The following is a 27,820-nucleotide window of genomic DNA, read 5'->3' on the forward strand; positions in this document are numbered from 1 at the left end:
AAAACAAATGCTTATAGTATTATGTTGGGCTTGTAATAGCTTATAAAAATGGAATTTTGATATACTGATAATACAGTGATTTATTATTGCTACACTGTGACATAATCCCTTTATGACCCATAGAACATGCAGTGCCCAACTACATTTTTCTACCTATAGGGTTTAGTGGGAAACTGCTATCCCATTTTTGTGCATGCTGCCATCTGATAGGGGCCTGTATAACTGCATGAATCTGAAGACTTGGGCCTCACCCCACCAACCCCAGCACTGAGAACCCTGGGGATATATGTGTCCCACATTAATCATATCATCAAAATCCATAGCACTTCAAAAAATACATTTTTTTTTCATCTCATTCAAAATACTTTCTATTACTGAAAACATGGTTTCAACAAAATATTCAAAGCAGAAAATAAAGTCTTGAAAGGGTTAAACTTACATTTTTACTCTTTAAGTAAATATTTTCTAGTGGCCTTTTCCCCATCTTATAACCTCAAGCACTCTCTAGGCCCTAGGAAAGGCACTCTCCTTTCTAAACTACCCAAACTGACAGAAATAACTGAGCTATAGTACTTGTCACTCCTAATTTATAAATCCAGTGACTACTAAGTGACAACAGGAGCTCTTGTAGTATGGTGCCTAAGGCACTTGACTACTAACCAGAAGGCTGGCATGGTAGTTCAAACCCACCAGCCACTCCTCGGAAGAAAGGCTGGGCAATCTACTTCCGTAGTGATACCTCCTTGGAAACCCCAGGGTGGGTCACTGTGAGTCAGGGCCGACTCTACAGCACATACAACACCACTAAGTGACAAGATTCATTTCATAAGATTTTTTAAATTGGCCTCACTACAACGTAGTTCTGGTAGCATAGTGGCTCTGGTAGCATAGTGGCTAAGACACTTGCCTGCTAACCAGACGGCTGGCGGTTCAAACCCACCAGCCACTCCTCGGAAGAAAGGTTGGGCAATCCTACTTCCGTAGTGATACTGCCTCGGAAACCCAAGGAGGGGTCACTATGAGTCAGGGCTGACTCGACGGCACATAACAACAACAACAACAACAACACAACGTAGTTCACTCATTTACTTGACACATATTTAACTGAGTTCCCCCAGGGAGTATTCTAGGCATTGAAGATACAATGGTGACTCAAAGTCTCTGCCCTTCTGAAACTTACAGTATAGATCATGACTAATAGGTTTTAATGAATAGGTTTTAACAGTCTATGCTGTAAAACTTTTTCTGGTAATTGAAAATCTTGCTATAATTTAAAGATATCATCATAAAGAACTCAATGTAATCTGGGAGACACTTAGTGAAGAGGAAGCACAATGCCAGTGGTTCTCTAACTTCACCATGCAGGAAAAATTTGATTCTGGGGTCCTCTGGTAGCATAGTGGCTAAGACACTTGCCTGCTAACCAGACGGCTGGCGGTTCAAACCCACCAGCCACTCCTCGGAAGAAAGGTTGGGCAATCCTACTTCCGTAGTGATACTGCCTCGGAAACCCAAGGAGGGGTCGCTATGAGTCAGGGCTGACTTGACGGCACATAACAACAACAACAACAACTCCTGGGCAGTTGAATTCTGAGGTGGGTTGACAGAAACTTGTATTTTTTAACAAGGTACCACAGTTATTGTTGATGTAGATGATCCAAGGTCCAGAATTTGAGAAACCCGACCAAGTCAGTGATGGTGCCATTTGGAAAGGAATGATCATTTGGAAGAGAAAGGGCTCAAGAAAGTGCTATGACAATGGAATCTAAATAATATAAACCCAACCCTCATGTAATTAATTCTCTATAATTCACAAATTCAGCAAATTAAAAAGATTGGTAAGACTAGAGGAATTTCCCAACACCACCTCCTCAGTTTCTTAAAAGAGTTTTTAGAGTTTGCCTCAACCTAGGCATTAGGGAAATGATGAACTTCCACACCAACATTAGAGATAAGCATTAAGAAGAAAATTGCTAGTTAACAGGAAAAAAACAAAAATGCTAAGAGTGACAAATATTTCATGGAACTAACTTGCTACCACTCATTTTATGCCCTATTTCACAATACTATTTTCTGAACAATTCACAGGGTTCCAAAGTACATTAAAAATGTGTTCATTTCCTCTTTTACTCAGATAGATGAATAATAGAGTTTCGTGAAAGTATCCGTGCCTAAGCAATTTCAAGCAATAAATCCTTAGATAAAGAATTATCTTTCTTTCTTTTTTTTTTTTTAAACCTAGGGTCAGAAGAGGTCCCACACTGGAACTACTTAAAGGGGTATGAAACACTTTTAATGCTCATCAAAAAGACTATTTCAAGAAAACTAGTAAAAAAAAATTTAAATCACAAAAACATAGTATCTTGTTCTTAGATAAACTGAGCTTAAACAGCTTTCAACTTTAAAACCATCTAAAAGTAAACATATCCAAACAAATGTATGCACCATATTTAAGCGGTTAAGAGCCTCAGGCGAACTGGCTAACCTGCCCTCAGACCCTGTTCACTACACAATCCATGAGTATCTGAGCCTTGTTTCTTCAGAGGTTCCATGGGAAAATTGCCTCCCTGCAGAGAGCACTGAAATTTTTCAGATGACATTTGTTTGTTATTGTACTTGTTTTTATGATCTGCCCTTTTTATTGTACCTGATTATCATTTGCACGTCTTTACCACGAAAATAGTAAGAGGAGGGTCCCAATAGATATGCATAAAGAAACGCATCTGGCGAGAAAGTCTGCATATACTTGAAATTTCAGATAGATACAGCCTTCAGAATAGTACCGAGATGATGGCAAAGTTCTAATGGAAACTTCATATTTAAGAGACAATCAAAAATCTCCAAAGCTTCCAACGCATTAGAAAAGCCGCTAATCTGTTTCTTGAAAAGCAAAGCCTTCTTTAGTCAGAATAACAACAGAAGATGCCCGTAGGAAATGTAATCTACGAAATTGTCTTCTAATCCAAAAACAAACAAAAGTGAAGGAAGGTGCAGCCTACTTCTCGTTGGTTTCCTTTTCCTAGAGATTTTGATTACATTTCCTCTCTTTCCAGCAAGAGGAGACCGCAATCGTGCCTTCGGTTAACACCATGAAACGGTGTCCGTGCGTAAAGAAGGGAAGGAGAAGACACAGCGGGAACGCACGCTTATGCTGCAAAGGAAGCCGCTTTCTGTTAAATACCAAGAGTCAATCCCGGCAGGATGAATTGGGGCCAAACGGCATTGACTGCCCTTCACTGACGGATGTTGCAGGCACACCAGTGAGAAGAAAGAAGGATGAGCCGGGGACTCGAGGCCGGGGACGCGGTGGGAGAGGCGGGCTGCGCGATGCCGCTCCCCGCGCGCTCCGGGCCCCTGAGTGGCTGGCGGGGGGCGAGGCTTGGCCGGCCCACCTCGCTCAGGCCGGCCGAGGGCAGCGAGGTCAGCCCTGGAAGGACTGGCCGCCCCCTCCAGCTCCCGAGGGAACGACGCCGCTCTGCCTGCCAGAGCTGGGGGCGCCCATTCAACCCAAAGACCTTCCCGCGGCCACCACCCCCAGGGCCCGCCGCGGCGCCCCAGGCCCCCTGCGCTGGTCCGCCAGCCGCCCTGCCACCGCCTCCGGGAAGATGGGGAAGGACAAGGCGTAGGGCTGCCGGTGCCGCGCTTCCCTAGCGCGCGACAATGGTGAAGGACAGCTAGAGGAACGCAAGCCGGCCCGCCGGACAGGCGCCCCGAGCGGCCATCGCGCCGACCCTCGCGGCAGTTAAGCCCGTTCCTCACCTCATCTCCAGGAGGATCCGCGCTGCCGCCCTAGGGACAAATCAGTGCAGCCCACACGCCGGGGGGAGGCCCGAAGGAGCCGCAGCCCCACACATCATCCCTGCCCGCTTTCCGATCTGTCGGTCCAGGAGCCCGCTCGAGATTCTCCCTCGCGAGCCTCCGTACTACGGAGCAACCAAGCTGCGCTCCCTCCCCTGGATCCGCTGTTCCTCTCTACCTCCTTCTCTCCCTCCCTCGCTCCCTCGCTCCCGCCTATCTCCCCATCTCCCTCCGCAGCCTCTCCCGCCCCCATCCACCCCACCATCTCCGCCCACAGGTGGGTGGAGACAAACAGCCAGTCAATTGGAAGAAGGTGCCTAAACCTCATTACCGCCCCCTACCGCTAGCCCCGCCTACCACGGGGACGAAAGGAGGAGGAGCCGAAAAAAAACCTGTAAAAGACTGAGCGACAGCCAAATAAACCAGTCAGCATGCTCAAACGAGGCGGGAGTAGGCCTCTTCTTGCCTTCCCACCCCCACCTCCACGAAGGCGTAACTTGAGGTTTTGGGTCTGAGATTTCTCTGTCGAGGCTTATGGAGTTTTGACCCACAGTTTCAGTGCATCTGTCAGTTGCTGTTCGAGATACTCGATAAGGTGCACTCAACTAATTTAATCATGGAAAGTGGTTAGGTTTACGATTGGAATGAGGAAGGGTGTGATCTGTAGGCTGAAATTTGCATAAAATGGAACCCACCCAGGTGACTACAACTTCCCCCGTTGATTGGTAGCCCACGGTACGGCGCCTCGCTCCACCGAGCGGAGCATGCAGGGAAGTGTAGTTCAAACTCAGAACTTGTGATGGTTGCTATGGCGTTCTTCACAGCCTCTAAGACTCTGGCCCATCCCTGTAGGAGTGATGAACGACCAGACCAATGGGAGCAGTGCCGTGGCGCGAAGAGGCGGGCCCTCTGCGGAAGGACTCGAAGGTGGCGGTGGCGAAGCTGCAGGCAGTTGGGGCCTCTCCGAGGCAGGTGAGCCTCAGAAAGCGTTATGTGTGTCTTCGGAAACAGGACTTTTGGGGGAAGGGCGGAGAAACACTGCACCGAACTGTCAGCTGTGGGGAGGATGGTGGTTCACGTCGCACCCTCACCTCAGACCCAGTCGCGTCCAGGCCTAGGTTGGCTAAGGCCGCAGGCAAACAGTAAAGCTTGATGGACGATTTGAGTCGGAATTGACTAGACGGCATCGGGTTTGGGCGGGTTTTTTTAATTGTAGGTTTTATCTCCGTTTGCATCTCTGTCTCCCTTTTTGTGAACAGGTCTGGAAGTTCCCTTATTATTTTCCAGGTTGGATGTATCCCCCCTGCTTGTTATTGTTCCTATCATTTGAGTTTCTTTTTCTTTCTCCCAAACTCTTCTCCCATCGCTTTCTCTCTCCTTCCTCGTTCTTTCTATGATCAATTTCCGAAAGCAAGGTAGCTTTAGGGCCGGATTTGCTCTCTCCATTTAGTCAAACAACTGATATTCTGCAGCAATGATTAAGAATCGGCTCAGGATGTTGTTAAAGTGCAGATAGAGAGATACCTGTTTGTGTAAGCCTGGGGAGGGACCTGAGGATCGCTACCTAGATGTTGCTAGTCTGCATTAAGAGTAGCAAAGTTCTACATCAATTCTTTCTATGCAGTGCAAATGCAATGCGAGCCACCACTTACCTAAACCTAATTTTAGACTTTCTCGTAGCCACGTTTTAAAAAGTGAAAAGAAACACATGAAACTAAATGTATTTCATTTTACCTAATATAACCAAAATATATCAATAAGTAATCAATATAAAAATTGCTGGGATTTTTTTTTTTAAATCTTAGAAATTCAATGTATTTTGCACGTAGGGCACATCTTAATTCCGACTAGAAAAGTTCCGCATCTAGTGGCTACTGTATTGGACAGTGGAGATCTAGCCCACTTTAGAAATTGAAAGATGTTGAAAGGTCGGATTGCTCATGACCAGACCTCTCTATGAGATGACTTCAGAGCTACTGTAGAGGTTCTCTGCTTTTTACAGAAATAATAGTAAAAACGGGTTTAAAAAAAAAAAAAAAAAACCACTACCGTCTAGTCAATTCCAACGCATAGCGATCCTATAAGACAGAGTAGAACTGCCCCCATAGGATTTCCAGGGCTGTAAATCTTTATGGAAGCTGAATGCTACATCTTACACTGGCTTCTGGGCTGGTGGGTTCAAACCGCCAACGTTTTGGGTAGCAGCTGAGCTCTTTAACCACCGAGCCACCAAGATTTCTGAAAATAGGTAACATGTTGAATGCTTATTTGGTGCCAGGTGTTGTTCTTAGTGCTTTGCATGTAGCTAGTATTTAATCCTTACAGCAACCTTTAATGGTCATATTATTCCCCCACCCTACTCAACTAATGCTGAAACCCCTGATCAAAGTGCATATCCTCTATTTTGGGCAGTCTTCTGTAGAGATGCAGCCTAGGAAACCCAAGGAGGGGTCGCTATAAGTCATGATTGACTGGACAGCAGTGAGTTTGGTGTTTGGTTTTTTCTTTTTTCTGGTAGCATAATAGTGCCTAAGGCACTTGACTGCTAACCAGAAGGCTGGTGGTTCAAACCCACCAGCCACCCCTTGGAAGGAAGGTTGGGCAATCTACTTCCTTAGTGATACCACCTCGGAAACCCAAGGAGAGGTCGCTATGAGTCGGATACAACTCAACAGCACCTAACAACAACAGTGGATAAGGCATTTGACTACTAACCAGAAGGTCAGCAGTTCAAACCCACCAGCCACTCCACAGAAGGAAGATGGGGTGATCTGTTGCCATAAGGATTTACAGCGTCGGAAACCCAACGGGGGTTGCTCTGAGTTGGGATCGACTCAACGGCAGTGAGTTTGATTTGGTTTTGGTTAGTGATAGGGACTTAGCAACTTCATGCAGTTTCCTCCTTTAAATTTTGAATTATCTACCTAAAATGTGAAAGTAAAAAATTCTTGTAACATGGAATTGCTTTCTAGAATTTAGCTAGGTGTGACCACTGCTGTCCCCTGTGTGTGTGTGTTGTGTGTGTGTATGTATATATGTATAGGAACTCTGGTAGCATAGTGCCTAAGGCACTTAACTGCTAACCAGAAAGCTGGCAGTTCAAACCCATCAGCCACTCCTCAGAAGGAAGGTTGGGCAATCTACTTCCGTAGTGATACTGCCTCAGAAACCCAAGGAGGGGCTGCTATGAGTCGCACCGACTCAACAGCACATAACAACAACGTAAGTATATGTATGTGTGTATATATGTGTGTGTGTGTGTGTGTGTATACTTGTGTATACACATATATATACATATATATATATATATATATTTGTAGGGAGCTCTGGTGGCGTAGTGCCTAAAGCATTTGCTAACCAGAAGATTGGCAATTCAAACCCACCAGCCAGTCCTTGGAAGAAAGATTGGGTGATCTACTTCCGTAGTGATACTGCTTCGGAAACCCAAGGAGGGGTCACTATGGGTCGGATCCAACTCGAAGGCAGTGAGTTTTTGGTTTGGTATATATTTGTAGGGGGCTTAAACATGATAAATCTTATTTCTCTTTCATGTAAAAGTCAAGGTAGGCATTCCAGGGCTGATGGGGGTTGTTCCACTGCGTTAGGGACCCAGGCTCCTAACTTTTTGCCTGACAGAGCTTTACTTCCACTCCTAAGTTCAGCTTCAGCCAACAGCAGCAGCATTACAGCAGCAAGAAGAGTCAGCTTTTTTGTTGTTGTTGTTGTTGAAAATATACACAACTAAACCTACATCTTATAACAGGCACAAGAGAGCAAAGCAGTTGTATTCAGCAAAACAGTGTCACTTGAGTACTTATTCCTTACGCAAAGTCTCATAGATTATACAGATTTCTAGAGACTGTTGCCTACACATTGTAAAGCTGTCTTCCAGTTGTTAGGACTGTGCATTTGTCCTCCTCTTTGACTTAGGAAAGGAGTTCTGGTGGTGTAATGGGTAAGGCATTTGGCTGCTAACCAGAAGGTCAGCAGTTCAAAACCCACCAGCGATTCTGTGGGAGGAAGATGAGGCAGTCTGCTTCTGTAAAGATTTACAGCCATGGAAACCCAATGGGGGTCACTATGAGTCAGAATTGACTTGAAGACAGTGGGTTTGCTTTGGTTTGGTGTTTTTTGAGCTAGGAAGCAAAGCTGGCATATGTCGTTAGGACTGCCATCCTCTAAAAAAAGCAAACCAAACTCACTGCCGTTGAGTCGAATCTGACTCATAGCAACCCCTCCTTGGGTTTCCGAGGCAGTATCTCTATGAAGGTAGATTGCCCAATCTTCCATCCAAGGAGTTGCTGGTGGGTTTGAACCACCAGCCTTCTGGGTAGCAGTCAAATGTCTTAGGCACTATGCCACCATCCTCTGCAGCCTGTATGTATACTAAACCAAACCACCAACTAGTTACTTTGATTATGCTGGCCATACTTTTAACCAATTATCTGGACACATAGTTTGATAGATTACTTTTTCTGCTTTGTGGATATATATGAAAATCTTCCAGATGAGTAAGAAAGAGCATTGTTAAAACTTAGTAAGTCACTTCTTCTCTAATGATCAAAATGTAAATGAAAATTTCCCTCTTAAAAATCCAAAAAGTCTTATCATGCTGTGCACCAGGTCAACAGCACAGAGGTTAGGGCACTGGATACACAGATAGCTTAGAGCCTGTCATGGTGACCAAACCGAGCACACGAGGCCACATTTCAGAGCTGTTTGCTTGAAAATACATCATTACTTTCCTTAAAATAAAAAATGATGATGGGTTAGAAACTTTATAGGAACCCAAAACCTGAAGTAAATGAAGTTTGTGTTGATGAATAATAGAAATAAGAGCATACAAGAACTTTGAGGGACTGAGTTGGCCATAGGGGGTGATGGGTTGGTTGGATGACGGATGGAATTGAAGCCATTCACCAGTCTGTGGCCATAACCTAGGTCTTCGGTAATTGAGGTACTAGCATATCACCTGTGCTAAGGTGATGGTCCTTGTAAATGAGTCAGAACTTCTTAAAGGAAACAGAAGCTTTATGATTGATAATTTAATACAGAGGAGGGACTTATAACTGAAAAGAGCATACCCTTGCCCTGGGGAAAGATTAGTCCAGTTTTATGTCTGTTGAATTTGAGATTAGTATGATCCTTAGGACACTGTTGTCTGCAGGTATAGATAAGGAATGATCTGTAGAGGTTTTGTTTACAGTTATTAATGGTTGAGCTCTTTGGGGGTTGAGTGTAGCAGTAGAGTAAGGGAGTTCATGTTGTTTTTATAACTGAGATGAAGCCATTTGAAATTTCTTCCCATTGATATTTTTTTAAATCTCTTAAACCATTATCTTTATTAACTACTTTTTTGAAATGTTATAGTCACATGTTTAATTTATGCAAAGACCTCTTTTCTGCTTTGTGCCAAAAATTATTTAATGTTTTTATAGCTCTTAAAATAGATCATTGCCTTTATTAACTACTTTTTTGAAGTGTTGCTTATAGTTATATGTTTAATTTATACGAAATCCTCTTTTCTGCATTGTACCAAAAAATATTTAAAATAGATGTTTTCTCAATTATTCTTTACCCTGATTTTTAAAATATATTTAATGTGTAGCCATTATAAAATTTAAAAGTATTATGGACATAATCCTCAATGTGTAGACTCATATCAAATATTTTTTTAAATCTGATATGCCTGTAAAAATATGAAATCTTTGTTTTTCATGGAGTATCTTCTTATACTTTTCAACATATACTATCTTTTTATATAGCAGTGTTTACGTTGTTGTTGTTGTTGTTTGCCATTGAGTCAGCCCCAACTTGTAGTGACCCCTCCTTGGGTTTCTGAGGCAGTATCACTACAGAAGTAGGATTGCCCAACCTTCCTTCCAAGGAGTAGCTGGTGGGTTTGAACCGCCAGCCTTCTGGTTAGAAATCAAGTGCCTTAGGCAGTATGCTACCAGAGCTCCTATGCTTACAGTAGAACATATAAATTTGAAGTTACATGACATTCATCCTTAGAAAAAAAATGATAGTTTTTATTTATATTTGTGTTCTATAAGGCTTTATTTCCTATGTGCAGATATCTTTTAATTCATTAAAAATTATATTAAGTAATACACTGAGTGTTCCACTTAATCTGGACTGTAGCTAAGAAACCATTTGGCCTTGAATACTATTTATTATGCCATTTTTTTAGGGTTAGGAACTCAGTATTCCTGTTAGGGATTTACAAAACAAATAATTGATATTTCTTCCATTTTCTTCTGGCCAGTTTTATAAAAATACTTTTTTTTATTGTAACTTTGAGGATGTTTTTGATCCTACACGGTTAGTTATTTAGCATGAGCTGACTAATATTAGCTATAATATAGCTAATTATATTAGCTTAATATAATATTAGCTTAATATAATTAATATATTATAATAGCTATAATATTAGCTTAATATAATTAATATTAGCTATAATATTTGCTTAGGGGGATCCTGAGAAGCATTTAATTTGGGGTACACTGTAAACTGCTTGTGACTGCTGATCTAGGAGACATACCAAATTTATTTGGATGCAGTGGCTGAAAAGACAGTGGTTTTCAGAATCACAAAAGCAGGTGCTTTGAAGTCAAGGTGTTGATTGTTCCAGTTCTCAAAAGGTAGCTCCCGACTGAGTTAGAGCAGAGATTTTATTTATTTAATAATAATGGATTTTCATTCTTCCAAGCAATAAGTGGGAAAGCCTCCTCATTAATAAGTAAGGTAAGGTTTTATATATTAGTATGTAATGAAATACAGAAGCATGGTTCAGATAGCTTAGATTGAGTATCACTGGGGGATCATCTCAGAGAGAGGGAAGGACTTGAGTTTTGTTAGCAGAATGTGTATAGCCTGTTGTCAGTGAACAAGCAATACCTAGAAGCCCTGAGGCAGGTATGACCATATGGTAGGAAATCATACTATAGGGAAGTAAGGCAGAATAGGCTGAAAAGCTGGGCAGGAGAGGTTAGATTTTATCTTGTAGCTCCTGTGTCTGTGCTTGGGAGTCCATCAGTGGTGCCAACAGTTAAAATGCACTAGTTCACTAACCAAGAATTTGGAGCGATGCCTCAGAAGGAAGGCCTGGTGATCTACTTCTGAAAAATCAGCTATTGAAAACCCTGTGGAGTACAGTTCTACTCTGACACACATGAGGTCACCATGAGTGGAGGATGACTCAACAGCAACTGGTTACTGATTATATCTGTGCTTACCTTCTCCTCTCATCCTGGACTCTCCTACCAAACACCAAACACAGTGACACACAAACAGACCTTCTGTAACCAAAGGGTTAGTAAGTGCAAGAATTAATTTAATCTTTTGACTCAGCTCACTCTTTTTATGTATTTTGTTGATACATGCTATATATATAAATTCTATGTATGTCCTGATTATGTATTTATTTCTGTTAGTTCCAGTGTTCGATTATAACATTCTAGAAAGCAGCAGCTAAGGCTCAGCTGATTCAATAAAAACCCTCCATATGGATCCATAAGATCCACTAACATTTAACATGCAGGACTGGTTACATGTATGCGCATCCTGTACAGTCACACTGAACCTCATGCTCAAAAGGAAGCTGTACTTGCTTTAATGCTCTACTGCCACCATCTTAAAATTTTAATAATTTTTGAACATGGTTCCCCACATTTTCATTTTACACTGAAACCCATTGCCATTGAGTCAATTCTGATACATAGTGACCCTGTAGGACGGAGTAGAACTGCCTCAAAGGTTTACAAGGCTATGATCTTTCTGGAAGCAGACCGCCACATCTTTCTCCCATGGAGACGCTGGTCAGTTTGAACTGCCACACTTTTGGTTTACAACTCGGCTCTTAACCACAGCACCACCAGCACTAGACGCCATATATTATGTACAGATCTATCAACAAGTACTTAATAATTAATCCTAAACTGAAGGATGTAGAATTATAATTTTAAGGGATATATTGAATATTAGCAGCTCATTGAGAAACATTAACTATAATGGTTAAGAATAATGACTTTGGAGTAATTTGGACCCACTTTGTGTCTTTTTTTGTGTCTTAGCCTTGGTCCCACTGGTGCTATAAGATCTTAGGTATGTGCTTTACGCAATCTAAGACTCAAGTTTCCTCACTAAAAAGAGCATGCACAAAAATCTTCTTAACAGGACAATTTTTAAAAGCCCTAGAGTGAGTTGTCATCCTGAAGGAGCAAGTAATTGGACCTGTGGGCTCAGGATCTTGGTTGCAGGGGACATCAGGGTCATTTGGCATAACATACTATGCAAAACTACATACTACTACATCCTACTTTGATGAATAGCAACTGAGGTCTTAGAGTCTTGCAAGCAGTCATTTAAGATGCAGCAATGGGTCTCTCCTCATCCAGAGCAGAGAACAATGAAGAAAATTAGTAGACCATACGATCCTCAGTGTATATGACCATGAGACCAGAAGAACAAGATGGTTCCTGGCTACCACTGTCAACCACTTGGAAAGGGATCAGTGCAGGAGATCCTGGATAAAGTGGAAGAACAATGTGGAACAAAACTCAAAATCATAAAAAACAAAGACCAGATTTATTGGTCTGATAGAGCCTGATGAGACCTCCGAGACTATGGCCCCTGGTTACCTTTCAGGTCTGGAACTGAACTCACTCCTGTGGCTTCCATCCAAACAATAGACAGGCATACAGGGTGAACATTTGCATCAGGTAGATATACTTCTTGGAGCGACCAATTATGGGAAAACAGAAGGGCAGTATTTGCACAGGGAGATAGTTTGAGAGGCAAGAATGCATAGGAAGGAAGGATGGAGGGAAAAGGTAACTACAAGGAGGAAGTGGGAAGAGAGCTATTACATTGTGCGTAATTGCAGTCGGTGTCATGAAACAAAATCTGTATGAACTGCTATGTGGAAAATGAATGTTCTGTGAACTTTCACCCAAATCACAATACAAATTAAAAAAAAAAAAACTCTAGAGTTGAAGTAGGAGCACTGGTAGCATAGTGGCTAAGGCACTTGACTGCTAACCAGAAGGCTGGCTGGTTCAAACCCACCAGCCACTCCTCGGAAGGAAGGTTGGGCATTCTTACTTCCGTAGTGATACTGCCTCAGAAACCCAAGGAGGGGTCGCTATGAGTCAGGGCCGACTCTATGGCGAACAACAACAACAACAAAGAGTTGAAGTAGTGTCCCATAAAATTCATGTCCTCCTGGAGCCAAAGAATGTGATCTTATTTGGAAATAGAATCTTTGCAGATATAATTAAAATGAGGATACTGGATTAGGATGAGCCCTAAATCCAATGAGCTTGCCTTTATAAGAGATATCAAAAGACACACAGAGATACAGGGAAGATAGAAGCAGAGATTAGGGTAATGTGTCTACAAGCCAAGGAATGTCAAAGATTATTTTGCAGCCACCAAAAACTAGGAGAAAGGCATGGCATGATTTCTGTGTTAGCACCTCCAAAAGGAAACTATCCTGCCAACATCTTAATTTTGCATTTCTTACCTTACGAACTGTGAGAGAATAAATTTCTGTTTTAAACCACCTAGTTTGTGGTACTTGGCAATGGCAGCCCTAGGAAACTAAAACAAGCCCCAAACTGGAAAGAATCCTTCTATAATGAAATGGATAAACAGTGATTTATTCTTAAATGGAATACTATACAGCAATGGGAATGAATGAACTACGACTACAAGCAACAACATGGGAAACACAAACATAATATGAATGAAAAAAGCCAGACACAAGAAAGTAGTATTCATTTATATAGAGTTCAAAAACAGACTAGTCTGTGCTATTAAGACAGGATATTGGGTGTCCTTGGCAGAGGGAGGTAGTTACTAGAAAGAGGTTCAAGGGAGCTTCTGAATGTTTGGTCATGTTTCCTAATTGGGTTGCTGATTACATAGACATATTCACTTTATGAAATTCATAAAATTGTACATTTAGGATTTGTGCACTTTCCTGCATGTATTTCCGATTTCTATGAAATTTACATTTAAAAAAATAGTCTCACCTGTAGAATTACTATGAAAATTAAGGAAACAATTGTGGAGGTTAGCACAGTTTTAAATACTTCCATTAAATAGTTTATAGAATGTAAGAGGAATTAGGGGCACAGTATCAACAAGTATCTTGATTGTCCACTTTTTCCTTTTTAGTGGTTTTCTTAAAGTCTTTTAAAGTTTTTAAAATGACACATTTGGTAAATAAAATTGAGCTTCTTACTTCTTGTAAGATGTTCTTTTCCTAAGTACATCTAATATTTTTTATTGAAAGGGAAAGTGAAATAAGGCTTGTGCTTGCCTTTGTAAAGATAGGTTGAACTGTAAACCCATTTGCACACAGAGGTTGTTGCATATTCTTACTTGATCCTTTCAAGAAAATACCCTTAATTTATTTCTTTGAAGAGTATTTTATGGTTGTCATTTCCCCTTTACCAGCACAACTGTTTAAATTTTACATTCATTTGATCTGGAAGACTGTTTGTTTCATACATTTTTACTATTATCTTGTTTTTAGGTGACCATGAAAGGCTTATATTTTCAACAGAATAACACAAATGAAGAAATAACATTTGTATTTCAAGAAAGGGTAAGAGAAATGGTTTAATTATTAACTGGATGAAGATAGTGTATTTTCTTTATGTGATAGAGCCTGTTTTAAATATCTGTTATTTTTAATGGAACTAAATAAACAAAAATTATGTAAATGAACTCCGCCAATTATTTTCCTTTAATGTTTATGTCAAAATATTGTAGTATAAATATGTATATATATAAATTTTTTTAAATTATGATTTGAGTGAAAGTTTACATAGCAAATTGGTTTCCCATTCAATAATCCTCATACATTCTGTTTTGTGACATTTGCTATAATCCCCACACAGTAATAGCATTGTTCCCATTTTCTCCTTGAGCCCAGCCCTTCCCTTCATCCTTCCATTCATCCCTTTCCACATTGCCAGCTCTTTCCCTGGGCAGTGCTGTCCTCTTGATCTCATATGCTTGATTGTTCTACTGAGTGCATGCCCTCCTGATATTACTGTTCACCTTCTAGGCCTATCATTTGGATGACACTTGAGTCACAGGGCCCAAGTCAGTTCCTAGGCTGAAGGGTATCCAAGGGCCATAGTCTCTGGGGTTCCACCAGTCCTCATCAGTCCAGCAAGCTTGGACTATTTTTATGATTTTGAGTTTTGTTCCCTATTTCCCCCCATTCTAACCAGGACCTCTTATTGTGATCCCTTTCAGAGCAGTTAACAGTGGTTGTTGTTGTTGTTATATGCCATCGAGTCGGACCTGACTCATAGCAACCCCTTCTTGGGTTTCCAAGGCAGTATCACTACGGAAGTAGATTGCCCCGTCTTTCTTCTGAGGAGTGGCTGGTGGGTTTGAACTGCCAGCCTTCTGGTTAGCAGTCAAGTGCCTTAGGCACTACGCTACCAGAGCTCCCATTAACAGTGGTAGTTGGGTATCCTAGTACTTCTGGCCTCAGCGTTGTGGAGGCTGGGGTTCAAGTGCTGCATTAGTCTTTGGATTAATGTTTCCTTGAGTCTTTGATTTTCTTCACTCTTCTTTTTAAAAGAATTGCTATGAAAGATTGTTTATTTCCTCTGGGTATTGATAGTGGTGTGAAAGGTATTAGTTAGTAAAGCAAAACAACCTTATAATAAATAACCTTTTTTCATATATTGCAAAATTAACCCAAGTTATTCTTAGTGCCACAGTAAAGTGAGTTTTCAGATTATAGACATATTTCAGAATACTTTATCTCATGTTATGAAGTGAGAGGTTTTTACATTGTTTTTTATACTAATTTCTGGGCTTTGCAAAATTACTTCATTTAGTAAGCTTTAAATGATCTCTAGTGTTTGGGCTACCTTAATCGTAGCTAGCATATTCATACATTGGTGATTATAGCAAGCCAAAATCACTCTACTATAAATTTAGGGAAGAAAACAAAGTACTGTATCTGTATCAGTATTGCATAGCATAGTAGTAATAAGAATTCTTGGATCACAAACACAATCTGTTTTCCTCTTTGTAGACTTGCGCTAACTCCAAAATCATTTTTGATCGGAAGTCTCAGTTTGGCTTCTGCCATTGGGTCAGGATAATGGTCCAAGAGATTTGATTGGCCCTTAGGCAGAATTATTTCCAGGTTCACACAATATAAGTAAAATTTACAAATTCATCAATATTATTGAATATTTTCATAATATATCACCCAATATTTCCAAATCTGAGATTTTAAAAGATAATACCAAAATATGTGTTCATGGCAAATAAAGCACAGTGGTAACTGAACATAATCCCTTTGACAGAAACATAAGCAGTGCTATGCAAGTAGCTCTTCTTGGCCAACTTTTGATCTATTTTTGAGGGGATATGAGGAATTGAAGAAAGTGTTTTCATTATTGGTTCCAGGTTATGGTTATTTGAGCAGGTATATTATATTTAATAATATGGGCAGATGGTGTTGAGTGCTTGAGCTTAGAATATTTTTTACCTTTCAACTTATATTTTGCTGTGGAATAGGAGGGAGAATTAAGTTCAGTTTGTATTTTGACCACAGAATCCCATGTGGCATGCTGAAATGGCCAACACAGATGTTAAATAAGGAAAAGATTTTTTAAAAACATGACACTAAACTTGATTTGTACCATTAAGAAAATTACGTCAGTTTAAGACTGTGTTCTGTGTGTATTTGTCAAGAATGTCCCTGAAGGTGTGGACAACTGATGCTTTAAGATTACAATATTTATTGCTCTATTTTGTTGTCTTAAGTTTATTATCTATTCATATATCCATGTTGGTTTCTGAGTACTTTTCAAAATACATGTCCTAAAGTCTTTTAACAATTTTGCCACAACATTTCCTTTATTCATTTTTTATTATATCGTAGTTACTGTTAGTTGTTGCTGAGTTGGCTCCAACTCATGGTGCGCCCTTATATAACAGAATGAAATGCGCCTGGCCCTTACCATCCCTGTGATTGTTGTTGCATTAAGTCAATCCATCTCATTGAAGGTTTCCCTTGTTTTCGAGAGCCCTCTACTTTAGCAACCATTATACCCAAAGTCTCTCTAGCTTCACTTCTAAGGAGCAACCTGGTTATTTCTTCTAAGACTGATTTGTTGTTCTTTTAGCGGTTCTTTTAGCCAGGTATCCTCTGCTCTTTGAAAGTTCTCTTTATTCCACTTAGCTTTAACAAAAGACCTACATTAGTACCGATTTTCACTTTTACAAAAAAAGGCGAAAGTGAAACTAGACTTCAGCATATGTTTTTGCAACAAGCCATTAAAGAGGCAGCATGCACCCTGCGCAGGGAGAGTGGCGTCACCAAGCTCCTTCCTTGGGAATTACACTCAGCATTTCAGCATCAAGCCGCCATAGCTTTGGACTGTGTCTGTGAACACTATGTGTTAGTGTTGTTTTAGATTTTACATGTTATTTAATATGATTTGGTAGGTTATTTTTTAGGTTGAGGATCACTCAAAAAGTTTTTCCTGTATAAATTATTGGTAGTTGCTTCTTTGCTGTATGCCATTTCAGCTTATCAAACTTTCATATGAGTGTTCTACTTCTGGATAGCAAGGGAAACCTGTATATCCAATATTCTTAGATAATTACTTTAGCTTTTTTAATTAAATTAGCTATAAGATTTGAGTTCTGTTAGATTTCATTCAACTATGTGTGAAATTTTTGCCGTATGTTCTCAAAAGACTGTATAAGTCTTATTATGTTGTTATTTGGTTCTAGGAAAATCTCCCTCTTACAGAAGATAACTTTGTGAAACTTCAAGTTAAAGCTTGTGCTCTGAGCCAGATAAACACAAAGGTATTTGGTGCATTTATTTTAGCCAAAAGTCAAATAAAATTTTATATTATATTTTGTGTACAGATACATTGATAACTGACTTCTTAGTACCAATAAATAATTAGCATCCTTAAAGAATAGAACAGCTAGAAAAAAAAATAAGGTACATTTGTGTATTCCTACTTTCTTAAGGTAAATTATTAACCTAATTAAAATCTTGTATTTTGTATCATATGAAAATATTTTATAAACTCCTTCACATCATGAAAGGCTAAGAGTTTGCATTTTTTAAGTCCTATAGTCAAAGCAGAAATTATCTTTATACATATAGTAAAGATTGAAACTTGAAACCTAGTAAATTAATTTGCTAGCCATCTCTTCTATAGATATTTCCATTTAATGACTTTAGATGTGGTTCATAGTCCTCCTCTAGTCATCTGTGTCTCTCTTCCCCAACCCCACAGTCCAATACCAAAAAATCAAACTCACTGCCATCAAGTCTGTTCCGACTCATAGTGACCCCCTTTGGGTTTCCAAGGTGGTAAATCTTTATGGGAGTACATTGTCCAGTCTTCCTTCCACAGAGTGGCTGGTGGGTTTGAACCGCTAACCTTGTGGTTAACAATGAAATGCCTTAGGCACTACGCCACCAGAACTCCTTCAACCCCACAGTCTTAGTTCATTATTGACTGGGAAATACATGTTGTTGTTGTTGTTATGTGCCATCGAGTCAGCCCTGACTCATAGCGACCCCTCCTTGGGTTTCCGAGGCAGTATCACTACGGAAGTAGGATTGCCCAAAGTCTCCAAATGTTAAATATATAATGGGTTAATGTGCCATGATAAATAAAGCAGGTTGATTTATTCTGCTTTTAAAAGTTGAATACCATAGTTTATTGGAGCTTTAATGTATTGGATTATAGCATCACCATAACTTTTAGGAATCTAAGATTTTTTTCTATAAAGTCATGGTTAGAGAATTATAGAACAAGGTTATGGGCTTCTGTTGGACAATTCGAGAACATGAGTATGATCTGAGAAGTGAGTTAGATCCCCTGAAGTCCTTTCACCAAGAATGCAAGCACTAGTCCTTGTCTGCAGAAGTCTGTCTTCAGCCCTTCCAAGACACTCTTTTTAAAGCTATGAAAAAGCCATTAAAATTCCAGTGTAGCAAATAATCTCCATGTCTAACAGAAGGAAATGGTGAATTCTGATAAAATCAATATAATAAAGTACAGCACTACTTTTTTTTTTTTTTTTTTAGGATTTGGGTGAAGATTTACAGAGTAAATTCACTTTTCATACAGCAGTTCACATATACTTTGTCTCATGTCATTGACCAAAATTTACAATGCAGCAGCTCCCCTCCCACTTCCTCCCCATAGTTACCTCCTCCCAGTGTCCATCCCTTCATACTCTTCTGCACCCTGAGCTATCTCCCTATGCATAAGCAGCCCTTCCTTCTCCCATGATTGTTCTCTCCAGGGCGTGTGTCTACTTGAGGTAAATGTTTAACTCACAGTACAGCACTACTTTTAAGAAGGAATACTTACGAAAACTGTATAGTAAAATAAAAGGGTTGTGTTAAGTTAAGGAGACAAGGTACAATTATTAAGACCATGATTATAATTTTGTGGAAGTATACATATGTGAAATAATATAAAACACCCAGTATTTCTATAAGAATGTCATATAAACATCTATGAAAAGTATCAGGTTCTACTATGGAAAAGGTATTTTTCTGATGCTCAAATATATACAAAACCAAAAAAAAACCAAACTCACTTCGATCGAGTCGATTCCAACTCATAGCAGCCCCCTTTGGCTTTCTGAGGCGGCAATCTCTACAGAAGCAGATTGCCCAAACTTCTGAGGAGTGGCTGGTGGGATTGAACCGCCAGCCTTCTGGTTAGCAGTCAAATGCCTTAGGCACTACACCACCAGAGCTCCTTCAAGTATATACAGGAAACCTAAAATTTAAAGGAAATATTCACGATAATTATTTTTATTTCCTAAAATAAGTATTATAATATCTATAAATATAGTAGCATTTCTAGCATCATAACTTGAAATTTTGAGTGGCAGTAACTTACACTACAACCTTATCTCAGTATATTACATCACTTTAAAAGACAAATACTTATAATTAATTTGATCAGAATGTAACAAAATACTGATTTCTTAAATAATTTATCCTTTTAAAAGAAACTTCAATCACCATGAGTCTGGATTCATATGGCAGTTTCTCTATGTATGTATGTCTATCACTTCTACCCACCTTCATCCCAGCCCCAAATCAAGTCATTATAAAGGTTGTGTAAATGAAGAGCCTTTTATTCTCCTTGACCACATGTCCATCGTTCAACAATGTCTTCTCCAGACTCCCCAATCCCATCTGATCAAGATGACTGGTAAACAGTGTTTAGCCAGACAAGTAGTATTTTGACCATAATTACCCTTCATTCTTGGCAAAGTAAAAATGTAAATAAATAAATAAAGGTATATTAATGGTAATAGAATAATAATGCCCATGCTTATATAGTGATGTACTGCATAATGTCCATTTGGGCAGCATTCGACCACTAATACGTTCATGGTCCCATTAGAAATCCCTATCAGAGAATGGGGCTAGCAGACGAAACCAGATGTAATGAAAGCAACAGCTTCCCACCACAACCCATGTATCTTATGTCTCTTGTATACAAAGCGATTACACTGCCAGGTGTGTAATGGTACAGTACATACACAACCTGTAATGTATATGTCTTGATAGTTACGATAAACACCTCTGTTACTGGCTTATGTCTATACTATACTTTCTCTCATTGTTTTACTGTGAATTTTGACTACTAAGAAATAAGTTTACCATAAACAGTGTATGCTTCAACTTGTAGGCAGCAGCATTCAGTCTCACTGTATTGTACATTTCTTGAGTGTCGTAGCATTATTTATCTGTTTACTTTTCTTTCAGAAATATTACCATGAAGTGTATCATGGCTCCTAAACGCAGCAAAAGCAGCTCTAGTGATAGCAGCACCAAAAGGCAAAGAAAAGTATAAGTTTGGAAGTGAAACAAAAGGTTATTAATACAAAGGTCGAAAATCAGTAAATGCTGTCGCTCGCAATTTAAGAATGCCTGCTTAGTATGGTGTTCGTACGATGTCCAAATCACGTAACATCGTATTTCACAGAGTATATTGTGGACATTACACAACACATACCTGTATATCAACTAATTCTTCATCAATCTCTTGGTTTCCTACCTTCCACGGAAACCTATTTTGTGAAGTTACTTGCATTATCTTTAAAATAAGTAGTATACTCTTAATTCCAAAAATTGAGTCATAACTTGCTTTTTCTGTGGTTTGATTTTTATTCTTGTTTTTCTCATGTGAGAAAAGGCCAGGATTTATTTTTGGCAAGACTATGTTAACAATTTTATTATGATTTAGCTTCTGGCAGAAATGAAGATGGAGAAGGATTTCTTTCCTGTTGGGAGAGAAATTGCTGGAATTGTGTTAGATGGTAAGTTTATAGATGTAAATATCTGTTGTTTTGGTTACCTAGTGCTGCTCTGAGGAGCTCTGGTAGCATAGTGCCTAAGGTGTTTGACTGCTAACCAGAGGTTTGGCGGTTCAAACCCACCAGCCACTCCTTGGAAGGAAAGTTGGGCAATCTACTTCTGTAGTGATACTGCCTCGGAAACCCAAGGGGGGTCGCTATGAGTTGGATCCGACTTGATGGCACAAAACAACAACAACAACAGTGCCGTTCTGACAGGAATATGCCACAAATGGGTGGCATGAACAAAAAGAGTTTGTTCTTTTACAGTTTTGGAGGCTAGAAGTCCAAGTTCAAAGTGCCAGGCTCTAGGGGCTAGGTGAAAGCCCCTCAACCTTGAGCTTCAGCTCTGCCTCCTGCTCCTGGCCCACTAAAGCTGGAGGCTTTTCTTCACTCAGGCAGGTGCTGTCTGCTGAGACTGACAAACCCAAGGTCAACAAGTAAAAAAGGCACAGTCCCGATATTACCAAACAACACAGCAGGCCACTAATTTAAGTTCAGAAAAAGTCCCAAGATTGGCAGCGCACAGAAGGCTACTGAACGATGACTTGGCTACATGTAGAGTTCCAGTATGCCAAAAAGCTAGACACCTTCCTCAAAGCTGCTTCTTACATACTGAAAGTAGCCCATATCCCTAAAGCAGCTACTCAACTGCTCCAGTAGATTCCACCATGGAATTGATTGCCATTCTCACCACAGGGAATAACTACATCCAGCTGCCTAGCCATCCAACCAGGCCCAACCAAGTTGATATACAACCTTAACTACCACTTCTGTAGTTTCTAAAGTAAAATAAATTCATTGCTAACTAATTGTTTTACCAGTACATAAAGTTTACTCTTTCACATAAAAATTTTAATTATACAGAAGTATTTTACTTCCTCTTTTTTTGTTCAATTAAAAAGGGAAATAGGACTGATGTGATGCTTGATAATTGAAGGGCTTATTACTGTTCAGTAAATATTTAAGGATTATATATTTAAATCCTTGAGTAATTATATTTTGAATAGAATGACCAATCTTGTTCTTTTAATGATGTTTACAGGCAAACATAAATTATTTATGTAGGTTAGCTTTCAGCTTAAATGCATAAAACAGTAACTACATTTACATTAAATTTTTTAAATTTACCTAAAATTAAGCATTTAAACATGAACCAGTTTGCTAATCCATAAATGGGAGTTATGGTTTCTGGGGAGAAATAACCAGTAAGATTTTATGATTGATTTAAAATATTTCATGTTTTACTTAATAAATAATACTTTTAATATGCAGAACAGTTAGCCTAAATATTTGAATTAATTTGTTTCTAAATAGATATACTCTTAATAGTCATTGCTAATAGATAGTAAGGAGCTCTGGTAGCATAGTGCCTAAGGCTTTTGACTGCTAACCAGAAGGCTGGTGGTTCAAACCCACCAGCCACTCCTCCGAAGGAAGGTTGGGCAATGTACTTCCATAGTGATACTGCCTTGGAAACCCAAAGAGGGGTCGCTGTGAGTCAGGTCCAACTCCACGGCACATAACAACAACAACAATAGATAGAAATCAGTATGTTTATTCTTATTATGTGAATGCATGAATGAGTATGTGACAATGTGGATTAGACTGTATTTGAGTTTACCTTTGTAAAACCAAAACTAAAACATCTACAATGTATTTGATACTTTTCCTCAGTGTTATCTCCTGACATGGCTAAATGATAATTCCACTTTCTCTCCTTTATTCTGCCCCAACTGTACAAAAAAATAAAAATAGGAAGTATAATAGCCACAGGATATTTGATCACTTATTCATTCATTAATTTAGCCCACATTTAATGATCACTTGCTAGGTGCTAAGAATATGAAGATAAACAAGACAAAGGCCCTGCCCTCACAGAGTTCAATATGGGAGAGATAGGTACACAGGTATTAACAGATTACTGTGAAAGCTCCAAGGAGAGGTACTCAACCCAGCTATAAAAAATAGGAAAGGCTTCTTGAAGGAAGTTAACCAGGTGGTAAAAGGCAGCGAGGAGAATCATACTCAGCAGAATGGACATAATGAGCAAAGAATAAAAATGTGTTGTACATAAGAATTACAAAGAGTTTGGTATTGCTGGAACCAAATAAAGTTCTGGGCCAAGCTAGAAGAAGCAAGATACTTAGCAAGAGAGAGATATTTTGTCAACAAAATTCTCTACCAAATATGGCAGAATAAAGGACATTGGAAAATTATATTTTAAAGATGACATGAACACTAAATCCCTGTCCCTAAAAATGAGGCAGGAAGGTAAGCAAGGGCTAGACCCATGGAAAGCCTCATATGTCATCACTCGGACTTCATCCTATAGTTGCTGAAGAACTGTAGAAGTGTTTAAGCATGGAACTGTCTTGGTCAGAATGGGCTTTATAGGATGATAATTAGAGTGGTTATATGAAGGATAGATTTGAGGCAGAGTAGACTGTAGACAAGAGGACTGGTTGGGTTGTAGATCTATAGGCAAGAGACAGTAATGGCAGAAATGGAGAGGTGGGACACATTTAAAAATTAGTGAGGAAAGAAAATCAATAAAACATAATTGGACCTGGGGAATAAAAGATGGGGAAAAACCTCTGGATTCTGGTTAAAGAATGAATTGGTGCCACCAAATAATCAAGGGGATCTGATGATGAGTTCAGATTTATACTTGTTAAGTTTAAGGCCTAAATGAAATGCCAGTAGTTAACTAATAGGTGGTAATATACAAGTTTGAGCTCAAGAGTGAGAGATCTATGCTGAAAATAATATGTATTTGAGAGTTCCCAGCATATAGTTTTTATTTGTATTTGAAATAATAGAGTTGATGAATTCACCCAAGAAGAGAGTAGAAATGATGAAGAGAGGTAAGCATAGCATGGAATACTTGGAAATACCACTATACAAGGGACAGATGAAAGACGAGGGAAGGAATCCAAGAAAAGAGGGCCAAAGTGGTCCTAAGGGGACTAGGACCAGCAGCAGAAGAGAAGAGAAGAATGCACTAGATCTGAAGTGTTGGGAAATACAGCACAAAGAAGACGCAAGGTACAAAAAAGAGGACGTGAAATAGGAACATTAGACAGTAACATGCTGAGCACCAACAAATGAATTTTGAGCCATTTTCTTGGCAGCCAACCGAAGAGGCTACTTCCTGGTTTCAGGATTCTACCTTCTTTCCCAGCCTCACCTCACTTTCCTCGTCTATTAAATAGGAATAATAATACCTACCTCATGAATATGTCATGAAGATTAAATGGGATAGCATGCTAAAAATGCTGGGTACAAGTAGGCATTCAATAATGTTTGTTTGTTTGTTTTCCCTTCACCTTTCCTCTTGTAACTATTTGGATCAAAATATTCAAATGAATTGACAGATAGTAGAGACTTTGTTCTTTTCATATTCAGGGAAAACATAACTGTAATGTTTCTGTATATTTCCAAGAAATTTCTTGGCAGCTAACCTGACTATCTCAAAATCCCAAATTAAAGTTATTTTACAGGTGACTCATAACCAGAATTCCTCATTGTGTGTCTGAAATTCTGTAAGTAAAATAATGATAGACGGTGCTAGCTATGGGAGAGGTGCAACATAGTCTTCATAGGAGCTATAGAGTGTATTATTTTCCTTTTACTCCTTCATCCATAAAGTTAACTAACTAGGCACAAGAGCCACAGACAGAGGCTTCTTTCTTCCTGATGTCAATAACCACATAGCCCAGATTTCCCAGATACTATAGATTCAAAGTATTTTATCTTACAATCCTTCTAGACCATCAAAATGTCCTTTGAGATTGTTGGCCTTTTCTTTGACTTCATGACTTTTATAAACCTAAGGATCTTTTGACTTATATTAATAGTTAAATAATAAGAATTATACTGAGTAATTTCATAATACTAATTACTAATTTCACTCATTCTTTAGTTGGAAGCAAGATATCGTTCTTTCAACCAGATGATGAAGTAGTAGGTAAGTTATAACTTATAGTCCTATATTACGAATAATCTTTTACTGTCTTTTCTCTATAGTTACTAATATTCAATGGGACCTTGCAAAAACCTTTCCTAATATTTGGAATTTACTCTCAAATATCCATTAATGAGTAAAATTGGAAGTTTGATAGATAATAGCAGAACATGTAAACTTGTCAGTATCTGGCTGTAAAATGGTGTCATAGATAGAAAAATAGCTATTGTTGTTACTGTGCTTGGCATAGCCTTTTCCTGACAGATGTCCAGTCTATGGTGAGATTAAAGGCTCTGAAGAAATGTAAAGTCATAACTCATCTACTTTAAGACTACTGACTGAGTTAGGTAGCTGTATAGAAGTGCTATTCTCTGCATCTCACTGGAATCCTATTTCTTCCTTGCTGTCCTTGTAGAAAAATTTACTTGAAATATTTATTCATTTTAGAATTAATACTATTTTTGCAAATATATAGATTTATACTTCTGTCAAAGGGAGTTATACAAATATACAGTGTATGACTTTAGTAATAGTCTTTGAAGTTACCATTTCTCCATGGAAGATACTCATGTAAACTTTAAAAATGTTAAGCCTTATAACATGTTTGAAGCTTTTTAGAGTGTATTTATAGAAAAGTTTTTTCAGCTTTTTACAGTCTTGCCTTTGACTCAGGTATTTTTTCTGGAAAATTGATAATTCCTGTCTTCAGTATCTTTGTTACTGGCCAAGAAGTCAGTGATACTCTCTTATTCAAGTCTCTTTTGGTAAGATACCAAGAACAAAATCAGAATAATTTTGGGGAAAAATGGAATTCTTTTGGAAGTATATTGAGGTACCTCAAGGAACCAAAATGTGGGAATGTAGCTGTGCATTAGAGACAATTAGAACCAGGAACGTAGGTGCCCCCAAGAATCTGATTTGGTTCTACACATTAACCATTGTCTTTACCATGAGTCAGAGGTGAAGGAAGACGGAGAAAAAGAAAAAAATAAAAGAGAAATGTTACAGATGCTACAGTGTTGGTGACAGTAAAATGACCCACTTCCCTTCCATGTTTCTGCAGTCTCTTCCTTCTCCACATCAGTAATTATTGGAACCTTCCTCAAAATGCTAGTGAACAAAACTTATGCTAATCCTTATTGGCTTTTCATTAGGAATGAATTCATATATAGCTTGTTTCTCTTAAATGACACATTTTCATTTTCAGGAATTTTACCCCTGGATTCTGAAGACCCTGGGCTTTGTGAAGTCGTTAGAGTGCATGAGCATTACTTGGGTATGTGTCAGATCAGTCTTCACAGCTCAAACAGGTCTTCACTGGTGTATAGTTTTGATATCTTTGCATCTGCTGTGGGTATATAGCCGTATCTCTGAGATACTGCAAGCTCAATTCCAGACCACTGTGATAAAGCAAATAGCATAGTAAAGTGAGTCCCACAGATATTTTGGTTTCCCACTGTACTATGATCTATTCAGGGTGCTATAGTGTTATGAAAATGTTTGAATATTGTGAGGATTTCCAAAATGTGATACAGACACAAAATGAAGCACATGCTATTGAAAAAATGGTGTCAATACACCTGCCACAGACCTTCCATTTGTAAAAGACACGGTATCTGTGAAGCACAATAAAGCAAAGTTCAATATAAGGAGGTATGCCTGTACATAGTAAATAATTGGTGGAAGGTCACGCAAATACTTTCTAATTACATTTAGGATCCATTAAATTCATATTCAAACTAAATAGTATATAGATCTTAAGTTTCACTTACACTGCCCATAGTAAAAGCTTTGAGAAGTGGTTTATCCTTGGTTCTGAAATTATTCCCTAATCAGATTCTTTTATTTATTTTTTTATTAAAATTTAAAATGTATAAAATCTAGACGTACATGTAGTGTCTGAGACAGGAAAGAATCAAAAAAACGTTTTAAGTTGCTTTTGCTAATATTGCTTGACCAGTATTCAGTTTAACTGAAATGTTAGTTTTTTACTTTTCTTCCAGTTTTTACTTCTTGAAAAATTAAGAATATGTATACATATATGAAAACAATGGAAAAATGGTACATCTCTTTAGTAATGAGGGAAAAGCAAATTAAAACCACTTAGAGATACCATTATTATGTAAAAGTAATCAAATCCAAATACTCACTTTTTTTTTTTTTAATTGTGATTTGGGTGAGGTTTACAGAGCCTTTCCATACAACGGGTCACATATACTTTGTCTCATGACTTTGATCACAGTTTACCACACAATGCAACAGCTCCCCTCCCACTTCCTCCCCATAGTTACCTCTTCCCTGTGTCCATCCCTTCATGCACTCCTGCCCCCTGAGCTGTCTCCCTGTGCATAAGCAGCCCTTCTTTCTCCCATGATTGTTCTCTCCAAGGAGGGTATCTACTTGAGGTAAATGTTCAACTCATATGCCTCTGTTTTGTTTGGCTGGAAACACAGGTGTGGGTTCAATTCCAGACTTGAAGGGCAGCTAGGTGCCATAGTCTCAGTGGTTCCACCAGGCTCTATCGGACCAGCAAACCTGCTGCCCCCCCCCCTTTTTTTTCTCCAAATGATTTTGAGTTTTGTTCCACATTGTTCTCCCTCTCTGTCAAGGATCTCCTACATAGATCCCCTTCCAAGTGGATGACAGTGGTAG

The 27,820-nt window shown here is 39.0% G+C and overlaps 1 protein-coding gene across 1 annotated transcript in view; it reads left to right on the forward strand.

Annotated features, from left to right (window-relative positions):
- The first annotated feature begins 4,725 nt into the window (after positions 1-4,725).
- Positions 4,726-27,820, forward strand: part of CRYZL1 (crystallin zeta like 1) — a 74,817-nt gene continuing 51,722 nt past the window's right edge. Inside the window, exons 1-6 of the mRNA XM_007941268.2 lie at positions 4,726-4,770; positions 14,342-14,413; positions 17,584-17,661; positions 21,093-21,165; positions 25,127-25,171; positions 26,376-26,444. Of these exons, the coding sequence (XP_007939459.2) occupies positions 14,348-14,413; positions 17,584-17,661; positions 21,093-21,165; positions 25,127-25,171; positions 26,376-26,444 (331 nt within the window). The 5' untranslated portion in view covers positions 4,726-4,770; positions 14,342-14,347. The remainder of the gene's footprint in view (positions 4,771-14,341; positions 14,414-17,583; positions 17,662-21,092; positions 21,166-25,126; positions 25,172-26,375; positions 26,445-27,820) is intronic.

Source organism: Orycteropus afer, unplaced genomic scaffold (assembly GCF_000298275.1).
Source record: "Orycteropus afer afer isolate SDZICR_OR568_19922 unplaced genomic scaffold, OryAfe1.0 scaffold00078, whole genome shotgun sequence".
Classification (NCBI taxonomy): Eukaryota; Metazoa; Chordata; class Mammalia; order Tubulidentata; family Orycteropodidae; genus Orycteropus; species Orycteropus afer.